The 18,089-nt window shown below is 47.9% G+C and overlaps 1 protein-coding gene across 5 annotated transcripts in view; it reads right to left on the bottom strand.

The window, feature by feature from the left end:
* Positions 1-18,089, bottom strand: part of Csmd2 (CUB and Sushi multiple domains 2) — a 671,876-nt gene that overhangs the window by 16,405 nt on the left and 637,382 nt on the right. For all 5 annotated transcript variants that reach the window (XM_045150007.1, XM_045150008.1, XM_045150010.1 and 2 more), the window contains 8 exons: positions 17,018-17,200; positions 10,819-10,995; positions 9,452-9,631; positions 8,605-8,778; positions 4,750-4,923; positions 4,372-4,445; positions 2,540-2,651; positions 1,832-2,011 (listed from right to left, as the gene is read on the bottom strand). In XM_045150007.1, coding sequence (XP_045005942.1) covers positions 1,832-2,011; positions 2,540-2,651; positions 4,372-4,445; positions 4,750-4,923; positions 8,605-8,778; positions 9,452-9,631; positions 10,819-10,995; positions 17,018-17,200 — 1,254 coding nt within the window. The remainder of the gene's footprint in view (positions 1-1,831; positions 2,012-2,539; positions 2,652-4,371; positions 4,446-4,749; positions 4,924-8,604; positions 8,779-9,451; positions 9,632-10,818; positions 10,996-17,017; positions 17,201-18,089) is intronic.

Raw genomic sequence — 18,089 nt, 5'->3', positions numbered from 1 at the left:
CATGGTTTATTTTCTATAATTATGGGAGCTGTGAATATTTTTTAATTTAATTAATTAATTTAGTTGAGAAAGAGGGAGAGGGAGAGAGAGAGAATGGGTGCACCAGGGCTTCCAGCCACTGCAAATGAACTCCAGACGCATGTGCCACCTTGTGCATTTGGCTTGCGTGGGTCCTGGGGAATTGAGCCTGGGTCCTTTGGCTTTGTAGGCAAGTGTCTTAACTGCTAAGTCATCTTTCTAGCCCCCTAAAAAAATTTTTTTAAAAAAAGTTTTATACACTAACACTTTAGCAAGCAAGCCTCAAACTGCTTGTCACTGCTTAGTTAAAAATGAACGAGAGGCCTTTAATCCCAGCACTTGGGAGGCTGAGGTAGGAGGATCACCATAAGTTCGAGGCTACCCTGAGACTTCGTAGTGAATTCCAGGTCAGCCTAGGCTACAGTGAGATTCTACCTTGAACCCCTACCCCCCAAAAAAAAGAACCAAAGGAGCAGCTTGAAGCTTCAGTGTGGCCACAAAGCTAAAGGACAAACTGGCAGTAAATACAATTAGCTCTTCCTTCCCGGCACAAAGCTAACCAAAGCTGAAAGGTAAACTTGTGGTCATGAATTTAGTTAGCCATCTCCTAATCCAAACATCCATCCTGAGTTCTGAGCCACACAAACGGCTTTCAACTGAGTGCAAAGTTAAAGCACAGTTAATTATTTCTTCTTATTTTGGCCAAAGGAGGTGGACTGCAGTTTTCTTGCCCAAGGCTCATGGCACCCAGGAAAGAATAGAGTTTTCATGCCCACATCAATAAAAGCCTTAATGGGACTGGGGAGATGGCTCAGTGGTAAAAGGTGCTTGTTTACAAAGTTACAGAGCTTGTTTACAAAGACTGGGTTCGGTTCTCCAGGACCCATGTAAAGCCAGATGCACAAGGCGCCTCATGTCTGGAGTTTGTTTGCAGTGGCAGGAGGCTCTGAAGTGCCATTCTCTCTCTCTGCTTGAAAGCAAATAAAATAAAAATAAATATTTTTAGTGGTCATTTTTTTTTTACTAACTAAAAGCAAAATTACTTTCTATAAATATAATTCACAAAAATTGATATAATAAAAATAAGACAACTATAAATGCAAGCTCTGGTCCAGGCTGAGTCTGAAGCCTTCACTCTGAGAGGCGGGAGAGGAAGCTGCTCAGGGCACAGGCCCTGAAGAAGACTGCGAGGAGCCCTTCCCCTTCGCCAGCTGAGCGCCTGGGCGTGCTCTGACCTCCTCTGCAGCCTAGTCTCCTCACCTGCTGAACACTGGGAGAGCCAGCACTGCCGCACAGGGCGACTGTGAGGACGGAGTGCATTAGTGCCTGCCCAGCACTAAGAACCACGCTGAGCACTAGGCGAGGTTGGCACCTGTCCGTCAGAGAGCTCCGTGCTGGGGTGAGACAGTTGGCTCAGTGGGTAAGAGCTCTTGCCGTGTAAGCATCCAGCCCCAAATACGTACGAATTTTACGTAGCAGTTTTGAAAAAAGGAAAACGGGGAGCGAGGGAGGGATGAAGGGAGGGCAGGGACATCTGGGTGGGAACTGATTCATGGAGAGTTGTCCTCCTAGTCCAGAGGGAGGAGGAGCTGGTGGCGCTCACACTCTCCTGAGAGCTTGCTCAGGCAGAGGCAGTGGGGGTTTCCACACAGGCCTGTTTGGGCTGATCTGGTTTGGTCTTGGAGCCACAGCTCCTCAGGGAATTGGAGGCAGAGCCTGCTTCCTGGAACCCCCATCTCTTCCTCCCTCTGGCCCTCTTCCGGCGGCGCCCGCTCAGCTTCGCCCACCCTCCAGGGAGAGCCGCCGCACTCACCCAGGCAGACAGGGGGCTTGCCGGTCCAGCTGCCATCCGCTTTGCAGGTGCGGTGCTCTGAGCCGCCCTTGAGCGAGAAGCCCTCCTGGCAGGAGTAGATGAGTGTGTAGCCCATGGAGGGCAGGTCCAGGGCCCCGACGTTGGCGTGTGTGGGGGTCTCCGGTTGCTTGCAGTGGTGGGCTGGGTAAGAGCACAGACACTGTTGGACCTGGGGATTAGAACTTTAGAGGCTTCTCCATTTCCCTCTGCCCACATGGACCATCTTCTCCTTCCCTCCGCCCCTCCCTTCCTCACCTCATCTACCCAGCACCCTCCTCCCCATCCCCACCGCTGCTCAACTCCTTCCCCGCCCGCCCAGGAGGTCTCTAGACTGTGTGGCTACTGACGTGGTCAGCCCTGGGAAAGCTCAGCTCAGCCCGCAGCACATCGTCTGTGAGAACATGTGATTACAGCCAGTACCTGAGATCTCCCTGAGCCCGCCCCTCTAGTTCTTAGCTCTTGCTTGTACCAAGCAGGATTTTCTTTGTTAATGTCTAGAGAGGGCCTCCGAATGCCAGAAAGACTTTTGTGTGGACGCATCTTCCGTGAGGCCCCAGAGGCAAGCATTACATTGTTCATAGCACTGGAGCATGCCCCGGACATCTAGCTGGGCTGGGGGATGTGGGTAAAGCCGGGGGGGGGGGCGGTGTGGGTGGAGGTGGCACTCACGGACACAGTCCGGTGGGGTTCCGCTCCAGGTCAGGTTGGGGAGACAGGTTCGGGAGGTAGAGCCCTGAAGCAGGTAACCTTTCTGACAACGGAAGAGCACGGTGCTTCCAACCTGTGGCAAGGACAGGAGGGCCCGTCATGGTGTGCCCACTCAGGCCACCCTGCCTGGGTCAGAGTCCTGGCTTTTCTCCCTTTACCAAATGGATCTCTAAACTGTGGTCCCCTGTCACATAAAGAGGGATGATACTGTCATGCCAGTGAGGGATGGAGTTGGAAACATTATATAAAATGTGAACTATGCAAAACTACATCTATGAAATTATAAGCTTCAGAATCAGAGACCTGCTTTCATGCGTGTGTGTGTGCGCGCGCACGTGTGTGTGTGTGTGTGTGTGTGTGTGTGTGTGTGTGTGTGTGTGTGTAGGCCAGAGGACAACCTCAGTGGTTGTTCCTTAGGCTCTATCCATTTTTTTTGAGACAGGGTCTCTCCCTGGCCAGGCACTCACCAAGTAGCTGTATGGGCTGGCCAACAAGCCCTAGGGATCTGCCTATTTTCATCTTCCGAAACTGGGATTACAAACCCATGCCTCCACTGCAAACAAACTCCAGACACATGCACTACCTTGTGCATTTTGGCTAACATGGGACCTGGAGAATCTAATGTGGGTCCTTAGGCTTCTCAGGCAAGTGCCTTAACTACTAAGCCATCTCTCCAGCCCTCCAGTTTGTTTTTAATGTGGGTGCTAGGGTTCAAACTCATGTCCTCATGCTTGCAAGGCAAACAGTATTCCAGCTGAGCCATCTTCTCAGCCTCTGCTTTCTTTAGCCTTCCCTCGTCCCCGCTGAGAATACGGCACTGTGCTTTGTAAACAACTGCTGGACAGACCTGCCACCCTCTTTCTGCTTCACCCTCTGCCTGGTGTGTCCCCCATTGCCACTCTCCAGCAGGTCTCTGACTATCTGGCTCCATACAGCTGCCTGGTCTCCTCCCCAGTCCATGCATATGGCTTCATGGGCCAGGCCAGATTCCACTGATAGCACTCAGACTACAGGGCCCGAGGTATTTTGCATTTTATTCTAAAAGTGATTTAGTAGGATACACTATTTGAAATCCATTCAGGCTGATGAGTGAAGAATGGGTGACAGGAGGGTCCAAAAAAGAAGCAATCACGGGGCTGGAGAGATGGCTTAGCAGTTAAGGTGCTTGCCTGCAAAGCCTAAGGACCTAGGTTCGATTTCCCAGGACCCACATAAGCCAGACGCACATGGTGGCACATGCATCTGGAGTTCGTTTGCAGTGGCTGGAGGCCCTGGTGCACCCATTCTCTTTCTCTCTAATAAATAAATATATATATTAAAAGAAGCACTCAAGCAAGGAGGACACGGTTGTTGTGACTCAGGTGCCTCTGTCCACAACTTCCTCCCTGGAGGTAAGAGGACCTCTTACCTCCAGGTTGAGAGCTGAAGAAATCAGACATTACTTGAATGTTCTTATTTGTCCAACTAAATAGATAAAAGTGCCATTTGGCAAATCAAATGAGGTAATCTAAGACAGGGACAGGCTGAGTGTGGAGGAATCAAGTAGAAATTAAAGTCCATGTTGCATTTCAATTTGCTCCCCGGGAAGGTGGTGCTATTTGGGGAGGCTGCGGAGCCTTGAGGAGGAGGAGCCTGGTGGCTCAGCAGGGCTCCAACTGGCTGCTCTTTCTGTTCCCTCCCTGAAAACGTGACGACACGACGCTGGTTTGAACTATAAGCCTAAATGCTTCAGGTTGGGTATTTTGCTCCAGAAAGTAACTGACATTAGGGCCGATGTTGGGTGATCTCATTACCTGGTAGCCTTGGGAGTTGTTCTGCATCCCAAACTGTGGCATGCCGGGGTCTGTGCACGTGGTCAGCGTGGGATCTGGGTGGTTAAAACAAAGAGGCAGAGCACATGGTCACTGACACGCTCGCTGCCCCCGCGTTCTGATCCACAGCTATGGGGAAGACTCCCTAGTCACCTTGAGGGCGCTGTCTCGGAGCCCAGGCTGACTGCTTTAGCCCTGGCACATTAGTTCACCCTCGTCTGCTCAGAGAAGGATGGTTTGCCATTGCAGGCGAGGTCACAGATCCAGGGAAGTACAACCATCATCCAGACCAAGCCCCCCCACCCCCAAAGAAAAGGCTGCCTACCAGCTGGGCCACTCTTGGCCTCAAGCCCCCCTCACCTATGCAGCTGGGCTGTGTGCCACTCCATGTCCCGTCGGACTGGCAAAACCTCCGTGGGGAGCCCACCAGGACCAGCGGGGGAAGACAGGAGTAGGACACAGATGACCTGTAGGAGAAACCACGGTCCTCTCTCCTCCCACGGGGTGGGACCCCGGGGTCTCCGCAGAACACAGCTGGAGAGACAAGGGAGAAACGCAAATCCAAGTTGCTCTCTGGAGCCCGGTCTCCTTCTGACCTGTGACCACCGGGTGGGCCTTTGCTCTTTGTACTGTTCTCCTCCAGGCCCCATGCGAACCCTGGAAACTGGCACCGGCCCGAGTCAGCGCTTGGTGCCCCCGCCTGTGTCAGTGCCAATGACTGGAACCATGAACTTCCTCCACTGCCCACCTTTATCAAGGCATGAAGTGGCACTTGGGGAAGTCTGAACGCTGACATGGAGCCGGGCATGTGGCTCCATGTCAGTGTGTGCTGAGCATGTGTGAGGTTTTGGATCTGATTCCCCACACCACGAAACAAACAAAGCACAGCAATTCCACCATCCAGAATGTTCTCCTCATTTTCATGTGTGTTTCCCTCCAGTCTTCCTTCCTTGTATGTACACGTGTGCATAGCTGCTACACCAACACACTCAGGATTTTGAACCTTGCTTTGATCACTAACCTATTCTTCTAAATATTTTATTAATGTACTTGTAAACACAGAGAGAAAGGGAGAGAGAAAGGATGGGTGCACCGGGGCCTCTTGCAACTGCAAAAGAACACACACACGCTTTGTGCATCTGGCTTTACGTGGGTACTGGGGAATTGAACCCAGGCCTTCAAGCTTTGCAAGCAAGAAGCTTTAACCACTCAGTCATCTCTCCAGCCCACTAATGTATTTTCTTATGACATCATTTCATATTGGTTATGCAAGTTTTCAGTGAGTGGTTGCACTGTAATCACATTTTGCCATAGTGCTCACACTAGGCATTTCATAGTATAAATTCACATATATATTTTCTTTTATATGCATTCTTCTTTTTTTTTATGTGTGTGTGTGTGTGTGCATGTTTTCATGTATGAGTGGGGAAAGTATATTTGTGTATGTACACATGGAAACCAGAGGACAACCTTGGATGTAGTTCCTCAGGAACACCATCCACCTGAGAGGTGGGGGGGCAGGGTCTCTCATTGGCTGGAGCTTGCTAATTAGGCTAGATTGGCTGGTCATTGAGCCCCAGGGAACCACCTGTCTCTGCCTCCCTATGCTGGGATTATAAGTAAGCCATCACCTCTGGCACTTTTATGTCTTGGGGATCAATCAAACTCAGGTCCTTAGGATTGTGAGGCAAGCATTTAAACAGTTGAGCTCTCATATGCATATTTTCACAGACTTTTCTATGAATGGGCTTATTATCTTCTAAGGTTTTACACTTACACTGTGTTGGGTAGTGAATGCGTGTGTCCATTTCACACAGGTTATGATAACATCAGGGAGTGGCATTAAGATTCACTACCAGAGACAGAACTCCCCATGATCTTACTACAAACATCACATTATGCTGTGATGTGAGTGTGAGCATGTGAATGTGTGTGTAGAGAGTCCTGAGGTCATATATAAAAACAAATGAAAGCTGAACTTGCACCCATATCCCGGAAGCTGAGAGAATGAGCTGACCAGTTAGGAGGGAGCCAAAGGCCGGGCATATAAATTGCCACATCCAGGAAGAGACTGCAAAGGACAGGGTGTACAAGGGCCCCCAAGTACAGGAAGAGCAGCTCAGTCTTCCTAACAAGCGATGCGATGCCAGTTCAAGTGATCATGCAGTGTTTTTAAGTCCTCAGGCTGCTGCATACTAAAAAATATTGGGAAAATTCATTATTGATGAGGTCACGAGTGGAGAGACATCCTTGTAGCACTGGTAGGAATGCAGGTTGGACACTTTCTGAAAGGGGATATGTGTTAAGAAGTACAATGTGCCTGGTAACTGGCTCAGCATTTTCCCTTCTAGAACTTTACCACAAGGCTAAAGAAATGCTAGGTTTTTGTTTTTTTTTTAGCTGAAATTTGTTATCATTATTTATTTATTTGAGAGGAAGATAAAGAGGGAGGGAGAGAGAGAGAGAGAGAGAGAGAATGGGCATGCCAGGCCTCCAGCCACTGCACATGAACCCCACATGCGTCACCTTGTACCTCTGGCTTATGTGGGTCCTGGGGAATTGAACCTGGGTCCTTTGGCTTTGCAGGCAAACACTTTAACCACTTAGCCATCTCCTCAGTCCAAGTAATGCAAGTTTTTAGAGATACTTCTTTCAGAATTACTTCTAACATGATTACATAGGAGATAACCTAAATCCAACACCAGTCATAGGGGAAGGATAAACAAATTTTGGTCTATTCAACAAGGCAATTCAAGCCATTTAAATAACGGTGCATAGATAAGTGTGTGTTGATATACACAGCTGTTGATGCAAAGGCCTTGGTGGCCTTTCAACAAATATAAGTAATCAAATAACATAGTATGTGTACTGTGATCTAACACCATTTATAGAAATGTTTGTATATCACTATGTATACAAAACACATTATGATCAAGAATTAATTGTGATGATCTTTGGGGAGTTTCATTGTTTTTTAAAAAATTAAGTTAAATTAAATTTATCTCGAGGGAGAGAGAGAGAGAGAGAGAATATGAATGAATATAGGCACACCAGGACCACAAGCCAGTGCAAATAAACTCCAGATGCATGCACCACCTTGTGCATCTGGCTTACATGAGTACTGGGGAATCGAACTTGGGTCCTTAGGCTTTGTAGGCAAAGTGACTTAACCACTAAGCAATCTCTCCAGCTTGGGAGTTTCATTCTCTACTTGGTATTTTCTAATATAGTACAACTTTTTATAACTATAATTCCCCATCTTGAGTGTGTGTGTGTGTGTGTGTGTGTGTGTGTGTGTGTGTGCTGGGGATGGAATCACACCTTACACATGCTAGGCACAAGCTCTGCCACTGAGCTATACCCCTGCCCTCATAACTGATTGATTAAAAGAAATTCAGCAGTTCTCAAGAGGAAAAGCAATACTGCTGAGTGCAGACAACCCCGAGGCTTATGACCACCTTTGGAGGTCACAGGTGTTAACCAGAATAAAGTGTCTCTGTCTACTTTTGAGCTGTTGGTCCTAATCTCTGCTGAAGTCCCCAAACTGAGGCACAGTTTCAGAGACACCTAACAGTTTCAGGAATGTAGATAGTTTCTTAAGAGTGACATAAATGCCTAGAAGAAAGAAAGAAAAAAAAAAAAAAAGATCCTACTGTTGTTCAAAGCCTGAGCCTTGAGAAAACCTTCCAAAGCCCATTCCTGGGGTGCATTGCACATACTGTGGCCTACTTTCTCTAGGAAACTTAGTAAGTATTTAGTCCTGAAATGGACTTGGAGGGGTCCATCAGAACACAATCAGGTGGGCACCAGTCTCTCACCACAAACGTGTGGTTCCCCAGTCTTTTTCCTCACAGGATATTTCCCATGAAGACAGGCGTTCTCCTGCCACTTGATGTCCTCACATCCTTGGGCGCTGTCCCATCCAGTCAACAACCTCTCGGGTCAAGAATTACCTCCGTATCTCTAACTGCCTTTCCTTCCACTGTGACTCCAGATAGTGTCTGAATCCAGGCATCAATGAAGGTGTTCTCCAATTCTCCCTTCAAACTTCCTTCCCATATTTAAGTGATGAGCCTCTTTTCTTTCTTTTTTCTTGACTTAGGGGAGGAGACTAGTAATCTGAGACTTTCCAGCAGTAGAGCTCTGTGGAAGGCTGAGGTTTGGGGGTAGGAAGTCACCAGGGAGGGTGTGCTCAAGGCCCTTGGGAATACTCACGGAAGCACTGGGGCAGCTCTCCAGTCCACGATCCGTTTCCCTCGCAGGTGAGCACCGCGGGCAGGGAGAGCTGGTACCCTTCTAGACAGGCGTAGGTCACGCTGGAGCCCCACATGAAGTCAGATCCCACCACCTTCCCGTTGGGGATGGCCTGAGGTGACTTGCACATGATGGCTGGGGAAAGAGCAGGAAAGAGTGAGTTGTGGAGTTGTCCTGGGGAAACCAGCCCAGTCACTGTCACCAATACTACTGGCTAGCTCGGCACCAGCCAGTCTGGAAAAATCAGAAAGCCACTCTCTCACTTTCTTTTTTTAAATTTAAATTTAAATTTATGAATTTATGAGAGAGAGAGAGAGAGAGAGAGAGAGAGAGAGAGAGAGAGAGAGAGAATTGGTGCACCAGGGCCTCAGCCACTGCAATCGAATTCCAGATGCTTGCACCACCTAGTGAGCAAGTGAGACCTTGTGCATGCCTCACCTTTGTGTGTCTAGCTAACTTGGGATCTGGACAGAGAGTGAACATGGGTCCTTAGGCTTTGCAGGCCAGCGCCTTAACCGCTAAGCTGTCTCTCCAGCCCAAGAAAGCCTCTCTTACTGTGGCACATGACAATGACCCATGTCACAGGTGACAGCTCTGCCCTGCTATTGCACGGTTCTGTTCTTGATGGAAGCTTGAAGCCCAGATCTGTCATTGGTACCTTCTAACTTTTTGTCAACCAATGTTTAGGACCAGCCCCCCTTTTTACATCTCTAATAAGATTTCACATCTCTCCTCTGGATTCTCAAGGCTCACGTCCCACTGGAGTATCTTCTCTGGCTCTCAGCCCTATGCTCAGCCTCACACACACCTTTGCAGACTGGCTTGGTTCCATTCCATGTTCGGTCCTTGGTGCAGCTCAGCACCGACACTCTGTGTGACTCCATCACGTATCCAGGGACACACTGGTATGTTACGGTTTTGTTGTACCTGAAGTCATTGCCCAAGCGGAGGCCGTTGGCCGGGATCCCAGGGTCACCGCAGTTTATGACTAGAATAAGAGACATACAGTATGGTTCTACTTCCAGCTCAGATCCCATTTATTCTCAGCATTTCATTCTCATCTCATGCTGCTCCCTGTACCCACCCAAGGTGGAACACTGCCAGATCAGGGAGGCCCTGTTTCCTCACAGGCTTCCCACTGGGCATTGCCCGTCTCAACATCTGTTAGGCCAAATCTCCTGGCATCAGCCTTGCCATAGCCCCACTGTCATTGCCCACACCACCCGTAAGCACCCCAGAAAACTGTAGCATAAAGACCAACCTTTGTATTTAAACCACTCCCTGAGACAAGTACCCATAAGGCTCTGTTCTTAAAGGAGTTGAGGCCTAGGGAAAGGAGGGCCTCTAAGTTGAAGAGTCTAAGATGTGTCAAGGAATCACAAAAGACAATTTGCCTGCCCTGGAATGCAGCTTATCCCTTGCTGCTCTGCCTGGGAGGCTTCCATAGGCTGGAATATTCTACAGTTAAGGTCTCAAGGCCTGTGCGATGGTCACACCGCTGGGACGGTGTTGAGGGAGGGAAGGTTTGGTGAGCTGTGGTCTCAGAGCAAAAGTGAACTTCATGCGGGACTTCAGATGGAGCTCAAAATTACAAGCCAGACTTTGAAAGGAAGAATGTCAGATTCACTCATCCTATCACTTCTGTCCATTTGGGTCCCACAGTGTCTGATTCCCAAGGAAAAGGGTCTGGGGTACCTTGAGAAGGAGCAAAGTGGTGGAGGGAGCTATGAGGATGTACTGCTAGAGGGCTGGGCTAAGGTGCTTATGGGCCTGAAGAAATGAAGGAAGTAAAGATAGAGGATGGCAGCAGGTTCAGAGTAGAGAATGCTTTCTACTGCAAGGTCAAGGAAAGCCCAAGGAAATGGCCAGAGAAATGGCCAGTATATGGTCTCACTTCTCTGAGCTTCAGTCATCTTGTACACAGAAAGGCCTCATAGCTACTCCGAGGGGTGGTGGCGAGACTCAGCATGTGCATATGAGATGAAGCCCTGAGCTCCCACATAGACAGACATGCGCAGTATGTGGGGGCTGTTCGTAGGACACCCATTCAGGTTTTGTGCCCCCGCTGCAGCTGGCCTTCCCAGTCCCCCCACAGACAGCCTTCTACGACAAGGAGGGGCCAGACTGTCTGAGCCACCGTGTGCCATGGAGCCCAGAAGGCCCGGCGGCTCTCACCTGTGCACTCGGGGTCACTGCCTGTCCAGGTGCCATTGACCGAGCAGTGCCGGCTGAGCAGGCCCGTGGCGTAGTACCCTTCCCGACACTCATAGACGACGGAGCTGGAGAACACCAGGCCGTCGCTGAACACGACTCGAGCATTGCTTGGAGTCCCAGGGTTCCCGCAGGAGATCACTGGGAAGTTGAAGGAGAGGGTTATTAGCCAGAACGATGGCGGGCATCACAGGTGACACTGAAAGTGACCAGAGTAGGAGCCCCGGGCTACACGGACCCTGTGGACGGTGACGGCCCTTTGTGCTACTTTCCTTTCTGATCATCTCACTCCTACAAGGGAAAGACAGATCTGTATGGGACTTTTTTTTTTTCATTTCTAAAACTATTTTATAAGAAAAAAATCTTCTATTTACTATCACAGCTAAGATTTTGTAAACAATTCCTCTATATCATCAAATATCCAATTATTGCTTATTTTCTCAATTGTCTCATTTATTTATTTATTTATACATGCATTTGGATTATTTAGAATTAAGATCTACATATGGCATTTGTTTAGCATATCTTTTTTATTGGGAGGTGTGTGTGTGTGCAGGTGTGCATATTTGGGGTTCAGAGGACAACTTTCTGGTCAATCCGTGCCTTCTACTTTGAGGCAGCTTCTTGTTAACCACTCTGTTTAATTTTGGGAAATTCTGTCCCTGCCTCCCTTTTCACCTAGGTGTGCTGGCATTACAGAAGATTATCACAACTAGTGGCTTTTCTTTTTATTTATTTATTTGAGAGAGGGGAAGAGGGGGAGAGAGAGAGAAAAAGAGAGAATGGGCGTGTCAGGGCTTCCAGCCATTGCAAATGAACTCCGGATGCATGCACCCCTTTATTCATCAGGCTTACATGGGTACTGGGGAATCAAACCAAGGTCCTTTGGCTTCACAGGCAAGCACTTTAACTGCTACCTCTCCAGCTTCAGCTAGTGGCTCTTATGAGGGGCTGGGGATTGAAGTCAGGCACTCAGAGTTGTACAGCCAGCGCTTGATCCATGGAGATATCTCCCCATGCTCCTGGTTGGTGTATGTTGAAGACTTTGCTGTTTCTCTCCTATGAAGGATTTATTACAGAAGGCAGGGCAGATGTCCTGCAGGATGTTCTACTCTCTGGATTTTTCTTTTTTCTTTTTTGGAGGTAGGGTCTCACTCTAGCCCAGGCTGACCTGGAATTCACTATGTAATCTTAGGGCAGCCTCAAACTCATGGTGATCCTCCTACCTCTGCCTCCTGAGTGATGGGATTAAAGGTGCGCGCCACCACGTCTGGCTCACTCTCTGGATTTTTCTAACTGTGCCAATGAGGTGTCATCTAACCTGCTCCTGAGTGCACTCTTGTTGCTGCCATCAGGGGCCACTTGGTGGCAAATGTGCTTCTTCCTGGGTTTGTGTGTTTCTGAATGCTGCAGCAGGTTGGGAGGCACAGGACATCTGGCTCCTTTCCTGTTTGTGAGGGTGAGGCCACCTGATGGTGGCAGGCTAGCCTGTCCAACTGGGCATTATGAAAGTTCCTGTTCGTTTTTCACTTAATGTGCTTAGCAGCGAATGGTTACCACTGACAAGGTTCATTATGACATTAGGAATTGGAGGGACTTTCTAATGGTCCCCTCCCTTCTGAACTAACATTTAGATGAGGCTCCTCTCTCTAAAAACACCTCCAGATGTCAGGTTACTGGTGTTCTTAGTCTATTGGATTTGTGTGTGTGTGTGTGTGTGTGTGTGTGTGTGTGTGTGCACATGAGTGCAGGATCTCTGTTATCCATGGAAAAGGACGCGTAGAGTAGGATAGAAAGAAAGCAGAAGCAAGCGTTGCCCAGCTGAACTATATCACCAACTCTTAGAATTCTTTTTAAAAAATATTTTTGTTTATTTATGAGAGAGGGAGAGAGAGAAATGAGAATGAATGAGGGCACCAGGGACTCTTGCCACTGCACAAGAATTCCAGACACACACACCACTTTGCACATTTGATTTTACATGGCTGCTAGGGACCCAAACCCGGGCCAGGAAGCTTTGCAAGCAAGTGCCTTTGACCTGAGCCATCTCTCCAGCCCCTTAGAATTCTTTAATCAAGACATTTCACATCATCAAATATTTGCTGCTCTGAAATAACAGTTCATGCAGAACAGAGAGATAATCTAGACATTTTTTTTTTCTTTTTAAGGATCAGACACAAGAGTAATGAGTTTTGCTTCCTGGCATGATCCAAAGGTGAGTTTATTCAGAAACTGTTTGGACTCACGGATTTAAGTTTAGTTAGCAGGTTGAACCCACTGCTGCCATTATTCTTAGTATGCTCAGCTGACCCCAGCTTTGGCCAATGGGAGCTTCTTCAAGTTGACCCCAAGTTCCTTCCACATGACCCCAGTTATCTTTAATGGATCCCTTGCAGAGGAGATGAGACACTCCATGTTTGTCTTGAATATTCCCTGTCCCACCTCTGGAACCAGCCATTTCTCTAAAGAGCCTAGATCCCTCTAGAGGCGAATGAAGTTAGAGACCATAGTGTAGGCGCTAATGGCTCCCATTGCTACTGAGCAGTCATTAGTTCTAGACTTTTAGACTGCATACAGCTGGGAAGATAACACTGTTAATTGAGAGTATATTATGACTTTAAGCTTCTACTGCACTCAAAATTTAGAATTACTGGTCTCTCTCTGTTGTATGCGTGTGTGTATACTGGAGTGATAAGCGAGGGGGCTTGGCTCCATCGTTCCTCTGCATCTTCTTGTTTGAGCCAGAGGTTCTTTTTTTTTAATTTTTTGTTCATTTTTATTTATTTATTTGAGAGTGACAGAGAGAGAGAGAGAAAGAGGCAGATAGAGAGAGAGAGAATGGGTGCACCAGTATTTCCAGCCACTGCAAACAAACTCCAGATGCGTGCGCCCCCTTGTGCATCTGGCTAACGTGGGTCCTGGGGAACTGAGCCTCGAACTGGGGTCCTCTGGCTTCACAGGCAAGCGCATAACCGCTAAGCCATCTCTCCAGCCCGAGCCAGAGTTTCTTACTGATCGAGGGCTTTCTCTATTTCTGTAAGCTCGGGGAGTTCGGGGGTCTCTGTCCCCTACAGGACTGGAGCTAATGGTACATGTGTTCTCACCTAGCTGTGGGTTCTGGAGGTTCAAATTTGTGTGCTCTCAGATCCCCTGGGGCCTTCAGGCTTGGGCAGGAAGTGCACTTAACTGCTGAACCATCTCTCAGTCCAACTGCTTTACTTTTATATTATAGCTCTTTATGCTAAAAGTCTTGGCTCTTTATAAGAGTAAATAAATAATATTTGTTTTGTGCATAGATTGTATTTCATATGTAATAGCTTCAGAATAGTAATACCAATATTGTTAGTAACAATTTGACTGCTGACCATAGTGTAAGAATCCCCTTTTGTTCTCTTTGTCCTTTGGATATAAGCTTGTCACATCCCATTGGGCCAAGTCAGCTGAAATCAATCTCTGAATTAGGAAACACCAACTTGATACATAATTAGGTTGACTTGTTCACCCTCAGACCTTGATATTGAGACAGTGCATATTTTCAAATTTTGATTAAATTTAAAAAGTATATTGCATTTTTATTTGTTGATTTATTAGCGGGGGAGAGAATGGGTGCACCAGGGCCTCCAGCCACTGCAAACGAACTCTAGATGCATGTGCCATCATGTGCATCTGGCATATGTGGGTACTGGGGAATCGAACCTGGGTCCTTAGCGTTTGTAGGGAAGTGCCTTAACTGCTGAGCCATTTCTCCAGCCCTCGATTAAATTTTGTAAGTATGTACAGTCATGCGGCCCTGGGGTCAAAATCTACAAGTGATTCTCATATGATTAGCACAGCAGACAGGTCCTGCCTTGCATTCATCCAACCACTATTTGTGCTGCCAAAGTGCCTGGCATATAATGAACCAGTTATGTACACTCCTTTGAGGACCTTAAGTCTGTTCTTAAGAAATCCACACATTAAACTCATCAATTAAAATGTGACATAAGTGTCATACTTGAAGGGGAAAAAAAGCACCGAGAAGAGAACAGCTGCTGGGCTAGAGGTGAGATCTGAGAAGAGCCTTTGTGCACAAGAAGGAGCTTGTCAAAAGAAAGTGTTATGAGCTGCCTGTTTGCTCTTTCCCTCCCTCCATCCTTCCCTTGACCTATTCTCTCTCTCTCTCTTTCTTTCCCTCTCCCCAAACTTTTACTTCCAGGTCCAAACTCGTAACTAATCAATCTCTGACCCTAAACTCTGAACTCTTGTAATGTGGTGACTGACTCCACCCTGGGATCTGTCATCAGTGGGGATGTGGGTCATGGACAGGTTTAAGAATGTGCTAAGCCCTCATTTGCATTACATGTTCTCACCACAATCTTCTCTCCATGTAACTACGAGATTCTCTAGATACATCCTTGAAAATAGCTTCCCCTAGAAAGGCAGGACTCTGGACACACACGTAGGAGGGGCTCTGACTCCGTCTGTCTCTTTTCCTGAGCTGGTGTCCTCTAGTCCCTGACCACATCAGCGACCCTTGCTTTGCAGCACAACCGCCATGTGCACCTCAGTGTCCTTCTCCACCCCTCCTGCTTCTTCTCTCCTCAGCTCATTCCCTCTGGGACTAGTTCTGTGATGAGCCTTGGTCCGATGGGAACCTACAATCCATTGTTGAACTTACCACTTTTTCACTGTCTCCCATTCCACCCATAAAACTGCATCCTCCTTGACCAACTTAAATACAAAAAAAATTTAAAACCCCGTCATAACTGTGGTCCTCCCTCCACCTTCACTTCCCTTGCCTGGAGAAGCCCCAGCTCTAGCTCCATTGCACCACCTTCCCCATACCTGTGTCTGTATAGCAAGACATGGTTGAACAAACCTAGCCTGGAATTCACTGCTCTGACTTGGAGTGACTGATCCTTTACCCCAAGTGAGCCCTCTGTGCTTCCTAGGGGTGACACAATGACATATTTTCCTATTGCAGCCCCACTCCCTCCTTGCTAGATAATTTCATGTCATCTCCCCTCTCGTCCACACACTCTCTCTCAAACTCACTCTCCTCTGTTAAAATTGACTTCTAACTAGGAGAATGTTATGCAGACTGTATTTTTCAGAGACACGGAGATCTGGGGACCAGCTGCAAAAGGCTGGACTCTGGGGAGAGATCTTTAAAAGATAATACCCCTCAGAAATTCAAGAGTGTGTTCCCCTGTTGGTGCCACCTTAGAAGATATTCTTGAGGGCCTAGATTCTTTTTAATTTTTTAAAAAATTAGTTTTGTATTTTGTTTGTTACTTTGAGTGTCTGACATCTTTTCCTTCAGGCTCCAAAGTGATACGGTAAGATGCATATTCAGGCTGCTAGAGCACAACATCATTAACTGGGTGGCTTCCAAATACCAGACTCTTGTCATGATGGAAGCTGATGATAGCAGGTGATATCAAAGTGATAGCAGGAGGGAAAGGGAGTTTTCTGGATCTGTTTGTAAAATTTCTTTATTATTTATTTGCAGAGAGAGAGGGAGGGAGAGAGATAAGGGAAGGGAAGGGAAAAAGAAAGAGAAAGAGAAAGGGAATGAATGGGTGCACCAGGGCCTCTCATCACTGCAAATGAACTCCAGATCCATGCACCACTTTGTGTATCTAGCTTTATGTGGCTTTTGGGGATTTGAACCTGGGCTGTCAGGCTTTGCAAGCAAGCACCTTAACCACTAAGCCAGCTCTCCAGCCCTAGGGACTGTTTTATAAGGGCACTAATTCCACCCTTCATGAGGGTTCCACCCTCATGAGTTCATCATCTCCTAAAGACTCCATCACCTTGGTGATTAGGTTTCAACACATGCATTTTGAAGGGACAGTAGCATTCAGACCACAAAGCCAGTCTGTCCCAATTATCTCTGTATCCTGAGCACAAACCTCAGCATTTAGCACATAGTTGTTGAATTAAACTGTAGGGAAATGAATGAATTGATGGGAATAAACTGAGCTTTTTCCCTTTGTAAGAATTACTAATGAAAATGAAACTAAGCTATCGGCTGATGTCCGCAGTGGCCAGGCCAAGGGTTGTAGCAGGGCCAGGGATTTTCTCTGTGATGGCAGGTTTATGAGGCTCAATGGGAGCGGTGGGGGGGGGGAGCGTGCTGGGGCCAGGTAGAGCTGAGAAGCAGAATGGTCACATACATTACCTCCACACTCAGGCTGTGTGCCACTCCATGAGCCGTTGGCTTGGCAGGTTCGTTCCGGTGACCCCCTGAGCACGTGGCCAGGTTCGCAGCTGAAGCGCATCAGGCTGCCGGGGACGAAGCTGTCCCCAAGGCGGATGCCGTGGGCTGGGATCCCTGGGTCGCCACACACTCCCGTGCTGCTTCCTGTGGAAGAGAATCCGACAACTGAGGATGCTGCGTGGAAGGCAAAGGGAGCAGAGGCCCGGTACACAGAGCTGGGGCTCAGGCTGCGGGAAGCGGCGAGCCCATGGATGAAGGAGGAGACCGGGGCGGTGTGGCCAGCCTGCAGTGCCAGCGCAGGCTCGGTCTGCCTCAGGAGAACACAGGGTTCTGAGGTCCCGTGGGAAAGCCTTTGGGGCCAAACAGGAAGGAAAGAAGGAAGGTGGAGGGAAGGCTCTGGAGAAAACTATGTCTTGGTCCTTTGGCTTGTGCCAGGCCAGAACTCCAGCCGTCCAGGCTGGCACATCCTCTGTTCTTCCTTTTTACCTCATCCCCTCCCACACCTGCCGGCATGTGTTGGGGTGCTCTGTTCTTGGCCACTGTCTCCACTTAGATGCTCAGCCTCCTTCTGCCTGTGTGGCTGCAAGGGCCTTCCCAGCTGAAGTCCTTTCCTCTTGACCAATCCTCCTTTTATCCTCCAGCCTTAGCAGTGAGCAACCACCGGGCTTGAGAACAAAATTCGGACCTTGTTTCTTGGCTGCAGAGATATTTCTACTGTCTATTCAGTGCTGGCAGGATAAAACCCAAACATACACGCAAACATAAATTAGGATCCACAAATGAGAGAGGACATGCCAGTTTAGTCTTTCTGGGCTTGGGTTACCTCATTTAGTATATATATATTTTCCAATTCAATCCATTTTCTTGCAAATTAATTTCATTTTTCTTTCTAGCTGGGGAAAACTCCATTGTGCATATGTACTGTATTTTCATACTCCAGTCATCAACTGATGGGTATATGGGATGATTCCATTTCCTAGCTATTGTGTGTGATGTTTGATGCATACGCTATGACCTTTTTAGTGTTTTCATT

This window comes from Jaculus jaculus, chromosome 5, assembly GCF_020740685.1.
Source record: "Jaculus jaculus isolate mJacJac1 chromosome 5, mJacJac1.mat.Y.cur, whole genome shotgun sequence".
In the NCBI taxonomy this organism is placed as follows: Eukaryota; Metazoa; Chordata; class Mammalia; order Rodentia; family Dipodidae; genus Jaculus; species Jaculus jaculus.
This window is presented reverse-complemented; position numbering and strand designations above follow the sequence as displayed.